Source organism: Leptopilina heterotoma, unplaced genomic scaffold (genome assembly GCF_015476425.1).
Source record: "Leptopilina heterotoma isolate Lh14 unplaced genomic scaffold, ASM1547642v1 Lhet_121, whole genome shotgun sequence".
In the NCBI taxonomy this organism is placed as follows: domain Eukaryota; kingdom Metazoa; phylum Arthropoda; class Insecta; order Hymenoptera; family Figitidae; genus Leptopilina; species Leptopilina heterotoma.
The window spans coordinates 888,805-908,394 of record NW_025110839.1 but is presented as its reverse complement, the minus strand read 5'-3'; the positions used below and the strand labels follow the sequence as shown (position 1 = coordinate 908,394).

Sequence of the window (19,590 nt, the reverse complement as noted above, 5' to 3'; positions counted from 1 at the left end):
TAATTTCAACAGAATCAAAAATAAAATTTTTCGAAAAAATAAAATTACATTATTTACAAAAATTTTAATAAAATCCTACGCAAGAATTTCAATTATTTTTACAAGTAAAAAAATTTTCTCCATGAATTCAATTATTAAAAAAAATGTAATAAAATTCGTTGTAAGAATTCAATTATTCTCATAAATAATAAAATTTTTCACAGGATTTCAATTATTTTTAATACAATTTTAAATAAATTCCTCGAAAAATGTAATTATTTTCAAAAATTTCTTGCATGAATTCAATTACATTTCACAAATAATGAAATTTTTCGCTGAAATTCAAATATTTTTAAAATCTACCATTTTAATAGAATTTCTTAAAAGAATTCAGTTATTAAAAAAAAAAAATGTAATAAAATTCGTTGCAAGAATTCAATTATTATCATAAATTATACAATTCTTTGCAGGATTTCAATTATTTAAAAAAAAATTTAATAAAAATTTGTTGCAAGAATTCAACTATTTTCATAAATAATAAAATTCTTTAGAGGAATTTAATTATTTACAAAACTTTTTATAAAACTTTTATAAGAATTTAATTATTCTTAATACAATTTAAATTGAATTTCTCGAAAGAATTTAATTATTTCAAAAAATTTTGATAAAATTCTTCTCATGAATTCAATTTTTTTTTTTACAAATAATACAATTTTTTACAAGATTTCAATTATTTAAAAAAAATTTAATAAAATTCGTTGCAAGAATTTTATTATTTTTATAATAAAACTCATCACAGAATTTCAATTATTTTTAAAACAATTTTAAGTAAATTCTTCGAAAAATGTAATTATTTTCAAAAATATTCAAAATTCAATTATTTTTGAGAATTTTTGCAATAATGCTTTTAATATTCGATTATTATGTAAAATTTTAATTAAAATTCATTTTTAAATTAATTTTTATTCGAAAATTCAACGAGACCTCAATTATTTAAATACAAAAATAAATAATTTATTGAATAAAAAAATGTTTTTCAAAATTGAATTCTCATAAAGAATTTTATCAACAAATGTTTAAATAATTGAATTTTTTCGACGAATTTTATTAAAATTTTTAAGAATAATTAGATTTTTCAAGGAATACGATTAAAATTGTATTAAAAATAATTGAAATTCTATGATGAGTTTTATTATTTATGAAAATATTTTAATCTCGGTAAAAAATTTTATTATTTAAATACAAATAATTGAAATATTTACAAGAAATTTAAAAAACATTTGTAAATATTTGAATTCGTGTGAAATTTTTATTATTTATGAAAAAAAATTTAATTTTTGTTTAGAATTTGATTTAGAATTAGAAAAATTTGTTTTGAAAATAATTGAAATTTTGACAAGAATTTTATTAAAATTTTGGAAAATAATTGAATTTTATTATTTATAAAGATAATTGGAATTTTTATAAGAATTTTTTTAAATCTTTGAACATAATTGAATTTCTGCTAAGAATTTTATTACTTTTGAAAATAATTGAAGTTCTGTAAATATTTGTAACCTCTTTTAAATTCAATTTTTTCCAGTAGGTACTTTAATAAAAATCCCTAACTTTTCTCTGATTTCCCTGACCGATTCTGCTTTCCTCGACTTTTCCATGAATTCTCTGATTTCCCTGATTTGTGGCAACCCTGTAAATGTTAAAATATTTTTAAAATAAAAAACTTGCAGAATTTCCATAGAATTTCCCGGAAGTACTTCCATGGAACTTTTCGACGTGCGATAAAATCAGTCTTTATTAATTATTTTGGTTGCAATGCGGAGACACCATATATTGGAGAAATGGATAATAATATTTTGGAGAATTCATAATTTATGGAAAGCAAAGGATAAATTTATTGGACAGGAGAAAATTCTCTAAGGCTAAATAATTTCTGAATTAAGTTTTTCAACTTTGAAAAAGTTTGAGAGAAAGGGAGAGAGAGGGGGAAAGTCGAGGGACCGGTGAGGTTTGAAAAATGGATCTCATGTTCTTGTATAAAGTTACAATTTCCTCGAGAGGAATTACTGAAACGTAAAATAATAAAGAGACAGTGTCTTAGGAAGTGTCAAAAAGTATCGTAAACCACAAAACCGCAAAAGATGAGAAAGAACTTGTTGAAAAAAAAGTTACATTTTAAAGTATAAATATATCAACTTTTCAACTGCTATTGAAATTGAAATATCTGCAGCTTAATAATTATCATATCAAAATAATGATATTTGACAATTATCGTATAATAATATATATAATATTATAATTCTAATTCTAATTACAATAATAATAATAACAGGCTTCGCAATGGATAATTAATTTTAAAAAAGCAGCTTAACCTTTAAAGTGCTAAGTGTTGAAAAATCACGCTCAGTGCTAACCCCGGTCTGTCAGACCGCTATTCCCTTTTGACAGTTTTTTAGTCATTTATAATTTTTAAAAGACAACTATTATAAATATTTTTTACTTTTTAACAAAAAAAGTCATTTCTGTATTATGCATTTATTTATTTTATTTATTTTATAAATGCAGTCTATGAGAACTATCAGTAGAACTAGCTGCGCGTCAAGTTGCGCAGACGTCACTCATGGGAATATACTGGAATATACTTTCACTTAAAGCTAACCCCGGTCTCACAGACCGCTATACTTCAAATATTTATTTATATTACAAAATTTAACGAATAAAAATTTTTGAAAAAGTTGTCATCTAACAGATTTTCATAAAATATGAAGCTACTAAAAAGTTCAAGTTCTTATTATACTTTGAAAAAAAGTTACAAGCAAAGAAAATTTTAATAGCGGTCTGTCAGACCGGCATAGCACTTTAAAGGTTAAAGACTGAAAAAAAGAGTAAATAAGCAACTTTCGAAAAATTAAATTGGACAAATCAATTTTTTCTTAATTTCTAAAATAAATTAAATTGAAAAATAGAACAATTTTTTAACAAAAAATATTTTAAATACCTATTTATTTTTCCACAGGAATTAAGATATATTAAATGATTTCAAAGTACCTAAAGCTCTTTTGAAATTGAATTACATATTTCTAAAAATTAAAAAGGTCATTTTTCCAAAATTCATTACTTTTTTAATTGAATTTTTAAACGAAATTATTTAAAACTTTAATAATTTTTCAGGAAAATAGTAAATTAATAATTTTTTAGTGTAAATATTTTAAATATTATTAGTTTTATAGCAGTTGAAATTTTTAAGAAACTTTTGAAATTAAATTATTTCTAAAAATAATGTTTTTTATATTCAATTATTCAGAAATTAGAACTAAAATTAATTTTTAAATCAATTCTTGTTCGAAATTTTCTAGGAGAATTCAATTTATTTAAATAGGTACTAAAAATAAATAATTCATTATTTCTTAAAACTGAATTCTCATAAAGAATTTTAACAAAATTTTTTGAAAATACATAAATGAATAAATTCATTCAAAGAATTTTAGTAGAATTATTAAGAATAATTGCATTTTTCGAAGAATTTATTAAAAATTGTATTAAAAATAATTGAAATTAATGCGAAAATTTTATTATCTATTTATGAAAAAAATTGAATTTTTGTAACTAATTTATTAGATTGCTTTTAAATAATTGAATTCCTGTAAAAAATTTTATTATTTGTAAAAATAATTGAATTCTTGCGAAGAATTTTATTAAAATTTTTGGAAATAATTAAATTCTTTCGAGAAATTCAATTTAAATTTTATTAAGAATAATTGAATTCTTATAAAAGTTTTATAAAAAGTTTTGTAAATAATTGAATTCCTTTAAAGAATTTTATTATTTATGAAAATATAACTGAATTCTTAAATTTTTTAGACGAATTTAATTAAAATTGTATTAAAAATAATGCAATTCTTATTTGAAATTTTATTAAAATTGTTTTGCAAGTAATTGAATTTGAGGAATTTTTTATTTGTGAAAACACTCGATTTGTGCGAAGAATTTTATTAATATTTTTAAAAATAATTTAAATGTTTTAAGAATTTTATGAAAATTTATGAAAATAATTGAATTCTAGCGAAGAATATTTTTAAAATTATATTAAAAATAATTTAATTCATCTGAAGAATTTTATTGTTTTTGAAAATAATTGAATTTCTGTGAAAAAATTTATTATTTGCAAAAATATAATTGAATTGTTGTAAAGAATTTTATTAAAGTTTCTGGAAATAATTAAATTTTGTGAACCTTTTTCTCAAAATTTTTAAAATTAATTGAATCATTTCGAATAATTTAATTAAAATTGTATGAAAAATAATTGTATTTTTAGTATGAATTTCATTATTTATTACTATTAATATTTAATAATAATAATAATAATAATAATAATAATAATAATAATAATAATAATAATAATAATAATAATAATAATAATAATAATAATAATAATAATAATAATAATAATAATAATCGTATTAAAAGTAATAAAAGCAAACAAAATAAATTCTCAAATTTTTAATCTAAAAGATACGTTTTTTAAATTAAAAAAATCTCATTCAATTAAAATTAAATAAAAATCAAAATCCTTATTTTGTAATTACTACAGTAATAAAAAATCGATATTAAGAAATAAAACCTGTGTTGCCATCTGTCGAGTAACTGAAGTTTTCTCAAGCCAAACCTTATGCACAGGGAGTACTTGCTTTTTTTCAAAGAAAAACAAAGCCTGCATCACAATAAGACAAATACGCAGCAGACGAGAAATCTTTAATTTTGTCTTCGCAGTATTATGATGAAAATAAATGTCATAAAAACCGTATAAAAGTGAATTTAAGAGAGAATATTTTAATTTTTTAAACACGAATATTCGTGATCAATATTCTTTTGAAGTGAAAGAAAGGAGTGCCGCTTGTGAAATTGTATAAAAGGAAGCTTTAAAAGTGAGTTTACGATTTATTGTTTCAGAAATACAACAGGTTTTTCTTTCGAACTATTCTTCTCTTCTCTTTCTCTTTATTCCATTTCAATTATTTACTGATCTTAATTGAAAATTGTTTATAATTTTAATTAATTTTATTTATTGTAATAAAATATAAATTATAATATAAATTACTTTATTTCATTATTAATTAAAGTAATAAATATTTATTAAAATAATTAATTTCTTGCAACTATTAACATTGTTGTAAATAATTGAATTCCTGGGGAAAAAATTATTATTTTGTGAAAATAATTGAATTCTTGCAAAAAATTTTATTCAAACTTTTTTAAATAAATTATTTAGAGACTAATTAATTAATTAAGAAATTTTTGAGAGAAAAATTAGATTTTTGAAAAATATTAATTAAAATATTTTGAAGATATCGAATTCCCGAAAATTTTGTTTAAAGAATTAAAACGAAATTTTTTAGTTGACAAATTTAATTTTTCGATAGATTCTTTTTTATTAATTAAAAAGTGCGAAGTCTGCTTTCAGAATTTATTCTGTCAAACGAAAATTAAGAATAAATTGCGTAAACAAATATTATGTGCGAAATTACTATAAAATGTAACGAAACACCCAATTTAGAAAGGAAAGAGGAAGAGTTTATAATTCAGTTTAATGCAGACAGAAAATCATGTCGCACACGGTTCAACGGCACTTGTTCTCATATTAAGTCTGCTTTAAAATTATCTAATAGGCTTTCATTTTACAAATTCACAATTACTAAATTACTGGAGAAATGTTTCACGAATACTTCGAGTCACGAGAATGATGAAAATTAAAATATTTCTTTTTTTACTTTTAAAATCGGTTGGAAAAAAAAGAATTATGAAAAATAGTAGAGTAATGTAAAATTCTTCTCACCTATTGACCTCGAAACATTGAGATATCCATTAACTCGCCAAACACCAAAGTGCATAACGCATCCTCCTTGCTTTTCGATTCTCTTCCTCTCATCCTGGAAAAAGAGAAAAAAATTTAAATTTACTCTATAATAGATAAAAATATCAAAAAAAGACTCTAGTATTTCAATTAAAAATTAATTTCTCTGACCCGAAAGAATATTCTGATTCAGTCTAAAAATGATTCTTCTTTAAATCAATTATTTTTAATAATTTTTGAAAAAGTTCTCTGAGAATTTTTAAAACCATTTGTTTACAATTAAATTTTACGAATTTTCGATTACTCGGAAATTCTTCAATTAAATATCCATTAGAAAATAAAATCTTCAAATAATTTCAAAAAAAAATTCAATTAAACTTTTTCAGAAAAATTAATTCTGCAGAATTGTAAGTTAAAAGCATGAAAAATTTAGATTTTCAAGATTATAATTTGAAACCTTTTCAAAATTCAATTATTATCTAAGATTTGAACTAATATTAATTTTAAAATCAATTTTTATTACAAAATTCTACTAGAATTCAATTATTTAAATACAAAAATAAATAATTTATTGAATAATCGAATGTTTTTCAAAATTGAATTCTCATAAAGAATTTTATCAACAACTTTTTAAATAATTGAATTCTTTCGACGAATTTTAATTCAATTTGTAAGAATAATTACATTTTTCGAGGAATTCAATTAAAATTGTATTAAAAATAATTAAAATTCTGTAATGAGTTTTATTATTTATGAAAATATTTGAATTCCTACAATGAATTTTATTATTTATAAAAATAATTGAATCTCTGTAAAATTTTTTGGATATTTATAAAAATAATTAAATGTTTGCTTAGAATTTTATTAAAAATTTTTTTAAATAATTCAATTCATTTGGAAAGTTTTATTAAAATCGTAGATATCGAAAATCATTGAATTAATGAAAATTTTTCAAAATAAACAATTTAATTTTTTTTAAATTTTAGCAAAAAATTCAAAAAAAAAAAATAATTGAATATTGCAAGAATTACTCATTGTAATTGTAGAAAATAATTGAATTTCAAAAGATTTGAAATTGTAATTTTTTAAAATTACAATTTTTATTATCTAAAAACTGTCTCAGAATAACTAAAAACAACTGCCTTAAAGAAAAATTTTAGTGAAAAATTCCATTATAAAATAATTAAATTCTCCATGAATTACCTACTGTTGTAATTTTTAAAAATAGTCAAATTTTCGAATATTTTAAATTGTTTTAAATGTTAGTTCTTGTGGAAAAATAAATAACAATAAGTGTTTAAAATAATTTAACAAAATTACTGAATCATTGAATAATTGAACTTAGAAATTCTAAAAAAATTATATTTCTGAAAAATTTAATTCAAAATTTCTTTAAGATAAGTGAATTCCCAAAAACAATTAATTGAAAAATTTTCAAACAATGAAAATTTTGTTAAATTTTAATTTCAAAATAATAAATTTATAATAATTAATAATCTATATTAATAATCGTTGTATTCCGGTAATCTGTTCGCAATTTGAAGTTATAGTTGCTGTTTGCTTTTTTTAATTCCTAACTTTTTAAATAATTCTTCTTATTAAATGTTAAAAATTTTTAAATTAATGTACTGAAAATCATTGAATTCTTGCAAAGTATTTATAAAAAAATTTGAAAATAATTGAATTCATTTCAAGAATTTTATGAACATTTTTTTCAATAATTGAATTCTTTTGAACAAAATGTAATAATTACAATTGTATTGAAAATAATTTAATTCTTGGCAAGATTTTTATTAAAATTTTTTTAAATAATTGAATTGTTTTGAAGAATTGATTTCAATTTTCTTGAAAATAATGGAGTTTTTTTAAAATAATTTTTACAGAAAATTTTGAAAGTAATTGAATTTTATGAACATTTTCTTTTAAGTTTTTAAAATAATCGGGTTTATTATTAATTATAATAAAAATAATTTTCCTATTAAATTATATTAAAATTATTCATAGAAAATTAAATTCTTTTAAACAATTTTATTAGAGTTTTTATAGAAAATTACATTTATTTTAAAAATTTCATTAACTTTCATAAAAAAATGTAATTTTTGAAAATAATTTTAATTGAAAATTTTGAAAATAATTTAAATTTACAAGGAGTTTTATTTAAAACTTTTGAGAACAGTTGAATTATTAAAAGAAATGTCTTAGAAATTTTTAAAAATAATTCAACCTGATAGAGAAATTTTATCAAAATTATCTTAAATATAATTGAATTTTTTCCTAGAAATTTTATTAAAATTTTTGAAAATAATTGAATTTCTCAGAAGAATTTTCTTATTTATGAAAATAATTGAATTCTTGCGGAGGATTTCACAATTTAAAAAAACAATTCAATTGTTTCGAAGAATTTTATCAGAATTGTTGAAAATAATTGAATTTTTATTAAAACTCTTGAAAATAATTGAATTTAAATACATAATATTTTTAATAATAATTGTATTCTTTCGAGAAATTTTATTAAAATTGTATTGGAAATAATTGAATTTACATTAATTTGATTATTATTAATAATATAATAATTAATTTGAAGAAAAAATATTTAAAATTGGAAAAAAATTATTTAAAAATCATTAAATTTCAATTCAACTGTCTTTTGACAATTTTCTCTTTTTGTTTTTTTAGGTTTTTCTAAAAAAAAACAAAAAGCGAAAATGACTAATTTCAGGTGTGGACAGAATGAATGAATGACGGAAGGACGATTGTTATAAGTAATAAGTAATGATAATAATTTGCTGCGAAGTAAAATGGCCCTATTAGGAACGCAAATTTACAATGACCGTGATTTACTAAAATTCAAAAATTACAAAGAATATTTAGACTCCCTGGTGACAAATGATGATCTCTTTTATCTGAATGACAAGAAAGTCGCACGTCAAATAGTCGAACTTGGTTATCGCAGTATTCAAGAAACACTATCAAAATCAAATTTCCAGAAACGTCGCGAAATTGTTCGCAATTTAGAATATCCAATTTACAAGCCATACATATTATGCTCGGAATTAATCACACCCACTAATTTCCTTCAATCCGAATTGGCACTTCGCGAGCGTGAAAATCGCCTCGGGCACATATCGACAATAATATTTCTCCGCTACTGCATCAAATCGAAAATTGAAATTTCCGGCTACATTGATTACGCTCATCGTTTAGAGACTGAGAATTGGACAGTATTTTTTCGCAATGAAAAAAAATTACAAGTTCGTAGCAACGATTTGGGATATTACAATACTAAACGAAGAAAATCAATTTTGAATAAAACTAAAAATTACGAACCAATGATTATTAATGATTCAAAACGAAAACTTGCCTTCAAAAATACTCACGATCGTCATTTTATTTATGTCAATGAAAATAATTTATTTCCCGGAATTGGAACTTTTAGGAAAGTAATTCGTAGTCAAGGATATGAGGATATCGTTTTGTATGATCATCATCTTCGCAGTAAATTATAATTTCTTTTCAACAAAATTTTTCCTATGTGTGTAAACTTTATACGTTTATATAATGTATTTGAAAAATTTCTATCAGGGAGGAAAAAATTGTAAAATCGAAAAAAATCTAAAAATGTAACAAGAAAACAAAAATAAATTTCCTTCAGTCGATTAAAGATACAAAAGCAGGGTTGCCACGCTTTTGCTCATTTCAAATTCCCTGACTTTTCCAGGTTTTCCAGGTTAAAAAGCGGAATTTTTTCAGGTTTTTAAAACTACATTTGTTGCCAACAAAAATTTAATTTTGTTCTTCCCTGACAAAATTAAATTCCAGACAAAATTCTTACTTCTTGACTCTAAAGAATATTCTCAATCAGTTTAAAAATTATTACTCAGAAAAATGTTCCATTGCTTCTTTTTTTAATAAATATTTAATTATTATTTTTCCATAGGAATTAAAATTCTTCAAAAGATTCAAATTCAAACCTTTTTGAAATTAATCAATTTTCAAAAAATTGTTATAAAACATGAAGAAATCGATCACTCCGAGTCTTCGACTCGGAGCAATCGATATTTTCATGTTTTATAATAAAAATAATTAAAGATAACTGACTGATAAAATCATTATTTTATATTTTATAAGAATTTGGTTACTGTAACTTCAAATAAATTATTCTCATTTCAATTCAATCATTTTCTAGAATTTTTAACTAAAATTCTTCTTTAAATTAATTATTTTCAATAATTTTTGTAACATTTCTTTGAAAAATTTCAAATCCTTTTGTTTACAATTCAATTTTACGAAATTTCATCGATTATTCTAGTATTCGGAAATTATTTAATCAAATATATATTAGAAAATAAAAACTTGAAGTAGTTTTAAAAAAGTTCCAGTCAACTTTTTTAAAAAAATTAAATCTACACAATTTTTAGTTAAAATTATGAAAAATTCAAACTTTCAAAGATTATAATTTGAAACCATTTCAAAATTCAATTATTTCTAACAATTCACGCTATAATACTTTCTCTCTAAATTTGAATTAGTAAAAATATTTATCATTTTGGAATTAGTGACTGAATTCCTTGTATACGAGAATTCAATTATTTAAATACAAATAAAATGCAAATAAATAATTTATTGAATAATTGAATGTTTCTTAAAATTGAACTCTCATAAAGAATTTTATCAACAAATTTTTAAATAATTAACATTCTTTTGACGAATTTTATTAAAATTTTTAAGAATAATTTCATTTTTCGAGAAATTAGATTAAAATTGTATTAAAAATAATTGGATCTCTGTAAAAAAAATTTGATTGAATTGAAAAAAGTTTTTGAAAATAATTGAAATTTTGCCAAGAATTTTATTAAAATTTTTGAAAATAATTTAATTTTGAAGAAGAATTTTATTATTTATAAAAATAATGGGTATATCCAAGATAATTGAACTTTTGACAAGAATTTTTTTAAACTTTTGACCATAATTGAATTTCTGTGAAGAATTTTATTACTTTTGAAAATAATTGAATTCCTGGTAAAAAATATTATTCTTCATGAAAATAATTGAATTATTGCGAAGAAATTTATAAAAAAAAATTTGTAAATAATAGAATATTCATTCATTTAAAATTGAAATTCTCTAAAATTTCAAATTAAAACCTTTTGAAGTTCATCTATTTATGAAAATTGTAAACGAAACTCTTTTAAAATTAAATTAATTTTGAAATATTTAAGTAAAATTAGTTGCCTTTTTTAAACAGTCGGAAAAAGACCAAAGAATCATTATTAAATACAGTAAATAAATAAAAAGACTCACCTCTCTGTTTGGTTTGTGTGAATTGACGAGTTGCTTGCCATTGCCGTGCTTTATTAGGGCTGCTTGTGAATCTCCAGCCCAGGCTATGTACAGGGTTTTGTTTACTAACAAAGCACAAACGGCGGTACTTCCACTATTTATTCCCTAAAAAATACGAATTTATATTTATTAAATGCAATTAATCGTTAGCAGGATGCCATTAGTTAAAATTTCTTTTTCAAAAGAAAAAAAAATAATTTTACTGAATTTTTAGTTAAAAGTAAGAAAAACTCAGATTTTCATTGATTTTAATTTAAAACCTTTTCAATACCTATTCAATTATTTCTAAAAATTCAAGCTATATTGCTTTTAATATTCAAATATTATCTAAAATTAAAACTAAAATTTATGTTTAAATCCATTTTTAATAGAAAATTCCACAAGAATTCAATTATTTAAATAGAGAAATAAATACTTTATTGAATAATTTAATATTTCCTAAAATTTAGTTTCTCATAAGGAATTTTATCAACAAATTTTTAAATAATTGAATTCTTTCGACGAATTTTAATAAAATTTTTAAGAATAATCTCATTTTTCGAGGAATTTGATTAAAATTGTATTAAAAATAATTGAAATTCTGCAATGAGTTTTATTATTCATAAAAATAATTGAATTATTGAGAAGAAAATTATAAAAAATTTGTAAATAATTGAATTCCTGTGAAATTTTTAATACTTATGAAAATAATTGAATTTTATTAAAAAATTTTTTTAAATAATTGAATTCATTTGGAAATTTTTTTAAAATAATTGAAATTTTGAAAAGAATTTTATTAAAATTTTTGAAAATAATTGAATTTTGGAGAAAAATTTTATTTCTTTTGAAAATATGTAATTGAAATTTTTACTATAACTTTTAAAAACTTTTTAACATAATTGAATTTCAGCGAAGAATTATAATAAAAAGAATTTTTTAATAATTGATTTTTTTAAAAATGTATTTCAATTCCTTTGTAAATAATTAAATTCCTGTGAAATTTTTATTATTCATGAAAATAATTAAATGCTTGCGTATAATTTTATTAAATTTTTTTTAAATATAATTGAATTCTTTTGGAAAATTTTGTTAAAATAGTAGATATTAAAAATCATTGAATTAAGGAAAATTTTTGAAAATAATTGAATTTCGGAGAAGAATTTTATTATTTATAAAGATAATTGAAATTTTGACGAGTATTTTTAAAAAATTTCGAACATAATTGAATTTCTGCGAAGAATTTTATTATTTATGAAAATAATTGAAATTTTTCAATCATTTGTATCTTCTTCAAAATTCAATTTTTTTTAGTGTTTTTAACTAAAATTCTACTATAAATCCAATAAAATTCCAATTGAAATTTGGTAAAATCTTTTTGAAATAATTGAATGTTAAAATTTATTTATTTATTAAAAATTTTAATAAATTGCTTGAAAAAAATCAATTATTTTCAATTAAATTTTACAAAATTTAAATTATTCAAAACCTATTTAGTTGTATTTTTCGAAAATTTAGTTAAAGAAATGATTTAAAAATAATATTTGAAAGATTTGTCTAGTTATTCTTCATACTATAAAAATTGAAACAAGTTGTATTTATTTTATACTAAAAATATGGTATTTTGTTGCAATATGTGGAAGAAAAGTCGAAAAAGTCTCAATTTTGTAAAATAAAGACGAAAGAAGTCTCATTTTTTGAAAATAGTCCATAATATCTAAAAGACTTGTAAATATTAAAAATTAAAATTTTACATTTAAAAAATTTAAAAATAAATTTCTTCGATAGTGACGCAAAATGATGAAAAATGTTGTTTTCTACCTTTTCAATAAAGCGAGCGTCAGTTACTGCGAAAGCATCTCTTAAGGCATTTTCTGGATCCTTAGGATAATGTGGGCTTTCCACTAAATACTGATGAAGATGTGCGGCACAATAAACAGCCGCATCTTGTCCACCATGACCATCAAATACTGCGTAGTAATTTACAATGGAATCATCCTTTAAAAGAAAAGCATTATTAATAATAAATAAATTTTCCGTTGCTTTTTTAAAATTGCGAAGAGAGAGGAGTCATTTGCATAATCAACTTACTTTAATACTGAACATTGTATTTAAGTCATACAAAACAACGGAACGATCTTCCATTTTTCTTCTCGTATTCTTGATAGCGTAACATGTCGTCAAAGGCAATGGGGTTGAAGGCGGTGGCGGTAATAAGGCCAAACGACTATTGTCCAAATATCGAAAGCAAATTTCATTTATTCTGCTTATCACTGCTTGCATCAATTTTAGAGGACCGTATGCTGAAAAAGGATTCTAATTAATCCATTGCAATTATTCATAAATGACAGGAATCACAGTACTTTTTTTCTCAAATAGGTGAAAAGATGAATTATTTTACAAAAATAGTTGACAAAAAAAATTATATAATTATAATTATTATGACTATAAATAGGTACAATTAACTAACTAATAATTATTCTTTTTTATTTTTAAAAGTTTTAATAAAATTCTTCGCGAGAATTCAATTATTTACATAAATATTAAAATTCTTCGCAGAATTTCCATTATTTTCAATAAAATTCTTGACGAGAATTCAATTATCTTTATAAATAACAAAATTCTTCGCAAAAATTCAATTATTTTCTCTGAAACTTTAATTATATTCTTGACAAGAATACAATTATTTTCATAAATATTAAAATTCAATCATTTTCGAAAAGTTTAATAAAATTCAAGGCAAGAATTAAATTTATCTCCATGAATAATAAAATTGTTCAAAAAAAAATTCAAAAATTTTAATTATTTTCATAAATAATAGAATTCTTCGCCGCAGAAATTTAATTATTGAAAAAACTTTTAAAAAATTCCAAGCTTCCAAGTTCCTAAAATATAAATAAATAAAAAAAATACACAAATAATTGAATTATCAAACAATTGAATTGGTAATTGATTAAAAATGAAAATTTATATTGGTTTAAAGTTTGAAAAAATTAAAATTCACATCAATTGAATTTGAGTTTAATTAAAAAGAAGATGAATTACAGAATTAAAAAAAATAAAAATTTTCACGATTTAAATTCAGAGTCAATTAAGATTTTAATCGATGAAATTTTTAACAATTTAGAAATTTAATTTATTCAAATATAAATTAAATAAAAATTTTAATTAAAACTCGATTTCTTCAATCATGTTTTATAATTATAATAATATTTTTATCAACAAATTTTTAAATAATTGAATTCTTTCGACGAATTTTAATAAAATTTTTAAGAATAATAACATTTTTCGAGGAGTTCGATTAAAATTGTATTAAAAATAATATTGAATTTCTAAAAAAAATGTTATCGTTAATAAAAATATTTGAATCCTTGTTAAAAATTTTATTATTTATCAAAATAATTGAATTATTGCGAAGAAATTTATAAAAAAATTTGTAAATAATTAAATTCCTCTCAAATTTTTTTTTAAATAATTGAAATTTTAAAAATTTTTGAACATAATTAAATTTTTGAGAAAAATTTTATTACTTTTGAAAATAATTAAATTTCTACAATCATTTGTAATTCTTGACAAGAATATTATTAAAAGTTTTGAAAATAATTGAATTCTTGCGAGGGATTTGGACATTTATGAAGTTTAAAAAAAAAATAGTTTAAAAAAAGTCCAAAAAAGATTCTAAAATTTTTGAAAATAATTGAATACAGTCGGGCCGCAGAACTGTACGGTACCCCAGAAATAACCCCTCCACTTGATTTCAAACTGTACGCTGACGAACTCATCCCCACTATTTAATTTTCAGGACTGTACACTTATATATTTAAGGAGCAAGTTTTCAAAAGTTGATAAATATATTTTTTTTTAAATCGAGATAAACATAAATTTAATAATTTAAATATCTCACAAATCGTCATGTCCCTGCTAAATTAAAAAAAAAAATTATTAACAGCGAATTTTCAATTTAAAAACTTTTGTGACATAACCAAATTGACTTTTAATTTTTATGTTTGTTATTAGAACAAATTACCAAAACCTTAAAGTTACTTTATTATGTGAAAGTTTTATTAAAAACAGAACGTATTAAATATAAAAACTTTGTTACAAATATTAAATATTACAAATTTTTTAGTTTGAAATTAACTGAGTGGTTATGTCAGGAAAGTCATTTATTTCGATTTCTCGAAATAATAAGAAAATAGGAATTTATCAAATTTTGAAAATTTGCTCCTCATTTATCGTCTGGGACTATAATATACATAATTTTAGATTTAAAATTAATTGAAATCATAAAAATATATACTATTCTTAAAATTATAAATGTTAGAAAAATTAACAATTTTTAACCAAAACGTATTGCCTCATAAAATTAAAAGAAGTCCACTGATTTATCCAAATTATGAAAAAGAAAATAATTTGATTAAATCAGTAAAATTTTTAATTTTAAGGAAGAATTTGATAAACAATCGGAACAAAAGTTAGTCCAATGTCATAATTTAGTATTTTAAAAAAAAGTCAAATTAAATTTTCAATTCCTTTTGGTAAAAGCGTAAGGAATTTAATTTTCTAAATTTTGAAAATTTTAAATATATATTTGAATAAAAATGATAATTTTGTCGTCAATAATGAATGATTTAAGTAACATAACCTAAAATTTAACAAATGTTTATTCTTATTGACAGAAAATTGTAATTTTTATTCAAATGAAACTTTTAATCGTTTTAAATATACAAAATTAAATTCTTCGTCTTTCCAACAAGACGAATTTAAAATTTAATTAGTTTTTTTAAATTACGAAATTATGACATTGGAATAACTTTTTATTTGACTGTCCCTCAGATTCTTCCTTAAAAGGCAACATTTTCAAATATACGGCACTGAATTTAGTAGCGCCACCGTACACTGTGGAGCACTTAAAAACTAAAGCCAGCGTACAGTTTGGCGACAGCGTACAGTTTGAAAGCGTTCAGTTCGGAGGCCCGACTGTATCTGCAAAATAAATTTTATTATTAATGTAAATAATTGAATTTTTGTGAAGAATTTTATTAAAAATTTTTTGAGAAATTTTATGAAAAATTGTATTGAAAATAAATTATTGAATTATTTCAAAGGATTTTATTAACATTTTTTGAAACAAATGATTTACTACTAAAAAATTTGATATTTATGAAGATAATTAAATTCTTGGCAAGAATGTTATTAAAAGTTTTGAAAATAATTGAATTTTTGTAAAGGAATTTAATATTTATTATTTATAAAAATAATTGAATTCTCACGAAGGAATTTATTATTTATGAAAATAATTGAATTATTGTGAAGAAATTTTTTTAAAATATGTAATTTATTGAATTTCTATGAAATTTTTAATATTTATATGAAAATAATTAAATGTTTGTGTCGCATTTTATAAAATTTGTTTTCAAATAATTGAATTCTTTTGGAAAATTTTATTAAAATAGTAAATATTAAAAATCATTGAACTGAGGACATTTTTTTAAAGTAATTGAATTTCGGAGAAGAATTTTATTATTTATAAAAATAATTGAAATTTTGATAAGTATTTTTTAAAATTTTTTGAACATAATTGATATTTGCGAAGAATTTTATTACTTTTGAAAATAATTGAATTTCTTCAATCATTTGTTACTTCTCCAAAATTCAATTAATTTTTTTTTACAGTTTTGAACTAAATTTCTTCTATAAATCCATTATTTTTAATAATTAATTAAATATATATTACAAAAATTAACTAATTTCAGAAGAATTTGAATGATCAAAGTTTTTCAAAAATCTAAGTTTGACATTTATATTATGATTAAAACAATTTTTAAAAGATGAATTAGGATGAATAAAAAGAAAAAAAAATAATAAAACTTAACCGTTCGATAATTTGAAGTTTAAATAGATTTTAATATCCGACTGATTAAAATTAAAATAAGTTGAAATTTAGATAAGTAAACATTTTGATGAATTAGATTTAAAAAGAAATAAAAATTGTTATCGATTGAAATTTGTGAATTGAATAAAATTTTATTATTAAAATTCGGATAAATAGTATTTTGCATAGATTGAACTCTGGATGAATTGAATTTTAGTTTAATTTTTAAGTAAAAATTGAAAAAAGGGTCTTCGTCTAAAAGACAAAGGCTTTTATTTTATAATTTTTTGTAATTGATATACTCACTATTTCCATAAGGTTTCAGGCCACAATCTTCGGGTTGCTTTCGACAAATTGACTTCACTTCGTCTATCACTAATCGAACCATATGAGACTGCAAACTTGGTGGACAGAATCTGAAAGAAAAAATTAGTCAATAATCATTTTTCTTTTTTAAATTTTTATTATAGAATATCGAAAAACTATTTTTATTTTCCGCTTACATCTTATCTAACGCAACGGTGTCGAATTTGACATTTTACATAGAATAATTTCTAAACTCGCAAGTTTTATATTTAAAAATCCTAAAATATAGCTTGATAATTAATAATTAAATTAATTTGTAAAAAGGAAAATATTACGAACCAGTCACATTCAGTACAATAAATAATATTGCTTAATATTTTGAGATATTCGTAAGCAAAGTGTGAAAGCAATAATCTCACTCTATTTTATGTCATTAAATATTTTATTAAAAACATTTTTAATTAATTGTATTTTCAATTAATCAAGGTTTGAAATTAAAAGTAGTTTAAAATTATTATTTTTTTATTGCAGTGTGTCTCCCACAACATATTTATTAAATATTTTCAGATTTGTAAACAAGAGACACAACATAACCTATAAACTATTCACCCATTAACTCCTTACTTTTGTGAAGAGAAAATGTATTTCGACTTCAAATTTTAATTAAATATTTAGAGTAGATATTTTTTTTTATTAATTTAATGAAGTAAAAAATGTTTTTCCATATGAAAACAATTCTTATATTGACAGGAGCATTTCGAATGTAAACATAACCTGAAACACTAATGTGATTTGTTTTACTCGCAATTTGCGTGTAAACAAACTTTTTGTAAGTGACGTCACGATTTCAGATCCCTATAATTATGTAATTTTATATGTAATATCTTTTCAGATAGCAGAGATAACAATTTGCTAAAGTGGATTGAGAAATAATTTGCAAGAGAAAACAAATTTTTCATTTCTATAAAAACTCCTCTTCAATATTTATTAAATTGAATTCAATATTCAATAAAGGATAATAATAAATATTCAATAAAGGAACATTTTTCAACAACAGGGGAGAATATGGCGCCAAAAGAAGGAAAATATCAAAATGAACGGAATGAAAATTTGGATGAATATTTCAAAGCTGTTGGTGAGTACGTGGAAAAATATAAAAATACCTACAAATAAAAAAATACAAATTATATATTACAAATTACAAAAATGCAAAATACAAAAAAAAATTAAATAATTGAAATTATAGTCAAAATAAAGATTTGTTTATATATTAACATTGCAGGAGTTCCTTATCTTCTGAGAAAAATGATACTGACTTCAAGACCAACACTAGAAGTAATAAAGCAAGACGAAGACAATAAATGGACGATTAAAACTATTTCTTTATTACGCACCGCGGAACTTAGTTTTACTTTAGGAGAGGAATTCATCGAAAATATGCCGACAGGCCTTACTATAAAAGTACTTTTAACTATTTTTTAATTTTTATTTCCTATTTTCGGCCTTCTTAACATTTATTTCCTATCTTTCAACTATTTTTACTTTTATTTCCTCCTTTTTAAGGATTTAAAATTTTATTTACTATTTTTCAACTATTTTTACTATTTTCCCACTATTTTCAATTTTTATTTCCCATCTTTCAACTATTTATTTTTATTTCCTCTTTTTTTAAACTAATTTTAAATTTGATTTTAAATTTGATTTCCTATTTTTCAACTATTTTTATTTTTTTATTTATTTTCTATCATCTTTGGTAATATTTTTGTTTCTTTAAAAACAGAATGTGGCAAAAATTGAAGACGACAGTATTGTCATTTCTTCATTAGGACCAAATGGTGAAAAGACTGAACGCAAATACGAGTTTAAGGAAGACGAAGTTATTTTCGTACGCATCAAAAATTAATTATTTATTTTAAAATCGTTTCATTAATAAATAAAAAGAAAAATTTGATATATCGTAAATAATAAAAAGTGCTTAAAGAAGCGTTTACTTTCATTTCAGAGCATGACACATGAGCAGAGTGGTCAGGTTGCAAAACGTTACTTCAAGAAGATTCCATAATACCGCATAAAACAAGAATATACCACTTTTCATAGCTATATTATTCTAACCATATTTTGTAAATAAAATTGTTACGCTCACCGCTCATGTACAATGGTCGATTGTAATTATTTTATATATTTCCAGAAATTAGTTCTAAACATTTTTTACAAAAAAAAATTCCATTCCTTCAACTAATTTTAAATTCTGTAAAAGATTTCACAA

The 19,590-nt window shown here is 21.0% G+C and overlaps 3 protein-coding genes across 3 annotated transcripts in view; 2 read left to right on the top strand and 1 right to left on the bottom strand.

The window, feature by feature from the left end:
- Nucleotides 1-19,590, bottom strand: part of LOC122511259 (serine-rich adhesin for platelets-like) — a 223,437-nt gene that overhangs the window by 201,706 nt on the left and 2,141 nt on the right. Inside the window, exons 2-6 of the mRNA XM_043626405.1 lie at nt 17,325-17,434; nt 13,235-13,446; nt 12,965-13,141; nt 11,129-11,272; nt 5,810-5,903 (exon numbers count right to left, since the gene is read on the bottom strand). Coding sequence (XP_043482340.1) covers nt 5,810-5,903; nt 11,129-11,272; nt 12,965-13,141; nt 13,235-13,446; nt 17,325-17,434 — 737 coding nt within the window. The remainder of the gene's footprint in view (nt 1-5,809; nt 5,904-11,128; nt 11,273-12,964; nt 13,142-13,234; nt 13,447-17,324; nt 17,435-19,590) is intronic.
- Nucleotides 4,674-19,471, top strand: LOC122511285 (sodium/calcium exchanger regulatory protein 1-like). Its single transcript, XM_043626439.1, has 5 exons — nt 4,674-4,901; nt 18,217-18,459; nt 18,607-18,785; nt 19,105-19,209; nt 19,327-19,471. Exons 2-5 carry the CDS (start codon nt 18,390-18,392, stop codon nt 19,384-19,386), a joined length of 414 nt encoding a protein of 137 aa, XP_043482374.1. The 5' UTR covers nt 4,674-4,901; nt 18,217-18,389; the 3' UTR covers nt 19,387-19,471.
- Nucleotides 8,503-9,366, top strand: LOC122511268 (cilia- and flagella-associated protein 299-like). The gene has a single exon (XM_043626417.1). The coding sequence runs from the start codon at nt 8,626-8,628 to the stop codon at nt 9,331-9,333; it is 708 nt and encodes a 235-aa protein (XP_043482352.1). The 5' UTR covers nt 8,503-8,625; the 3' UTR covers nt 9,334-9,366.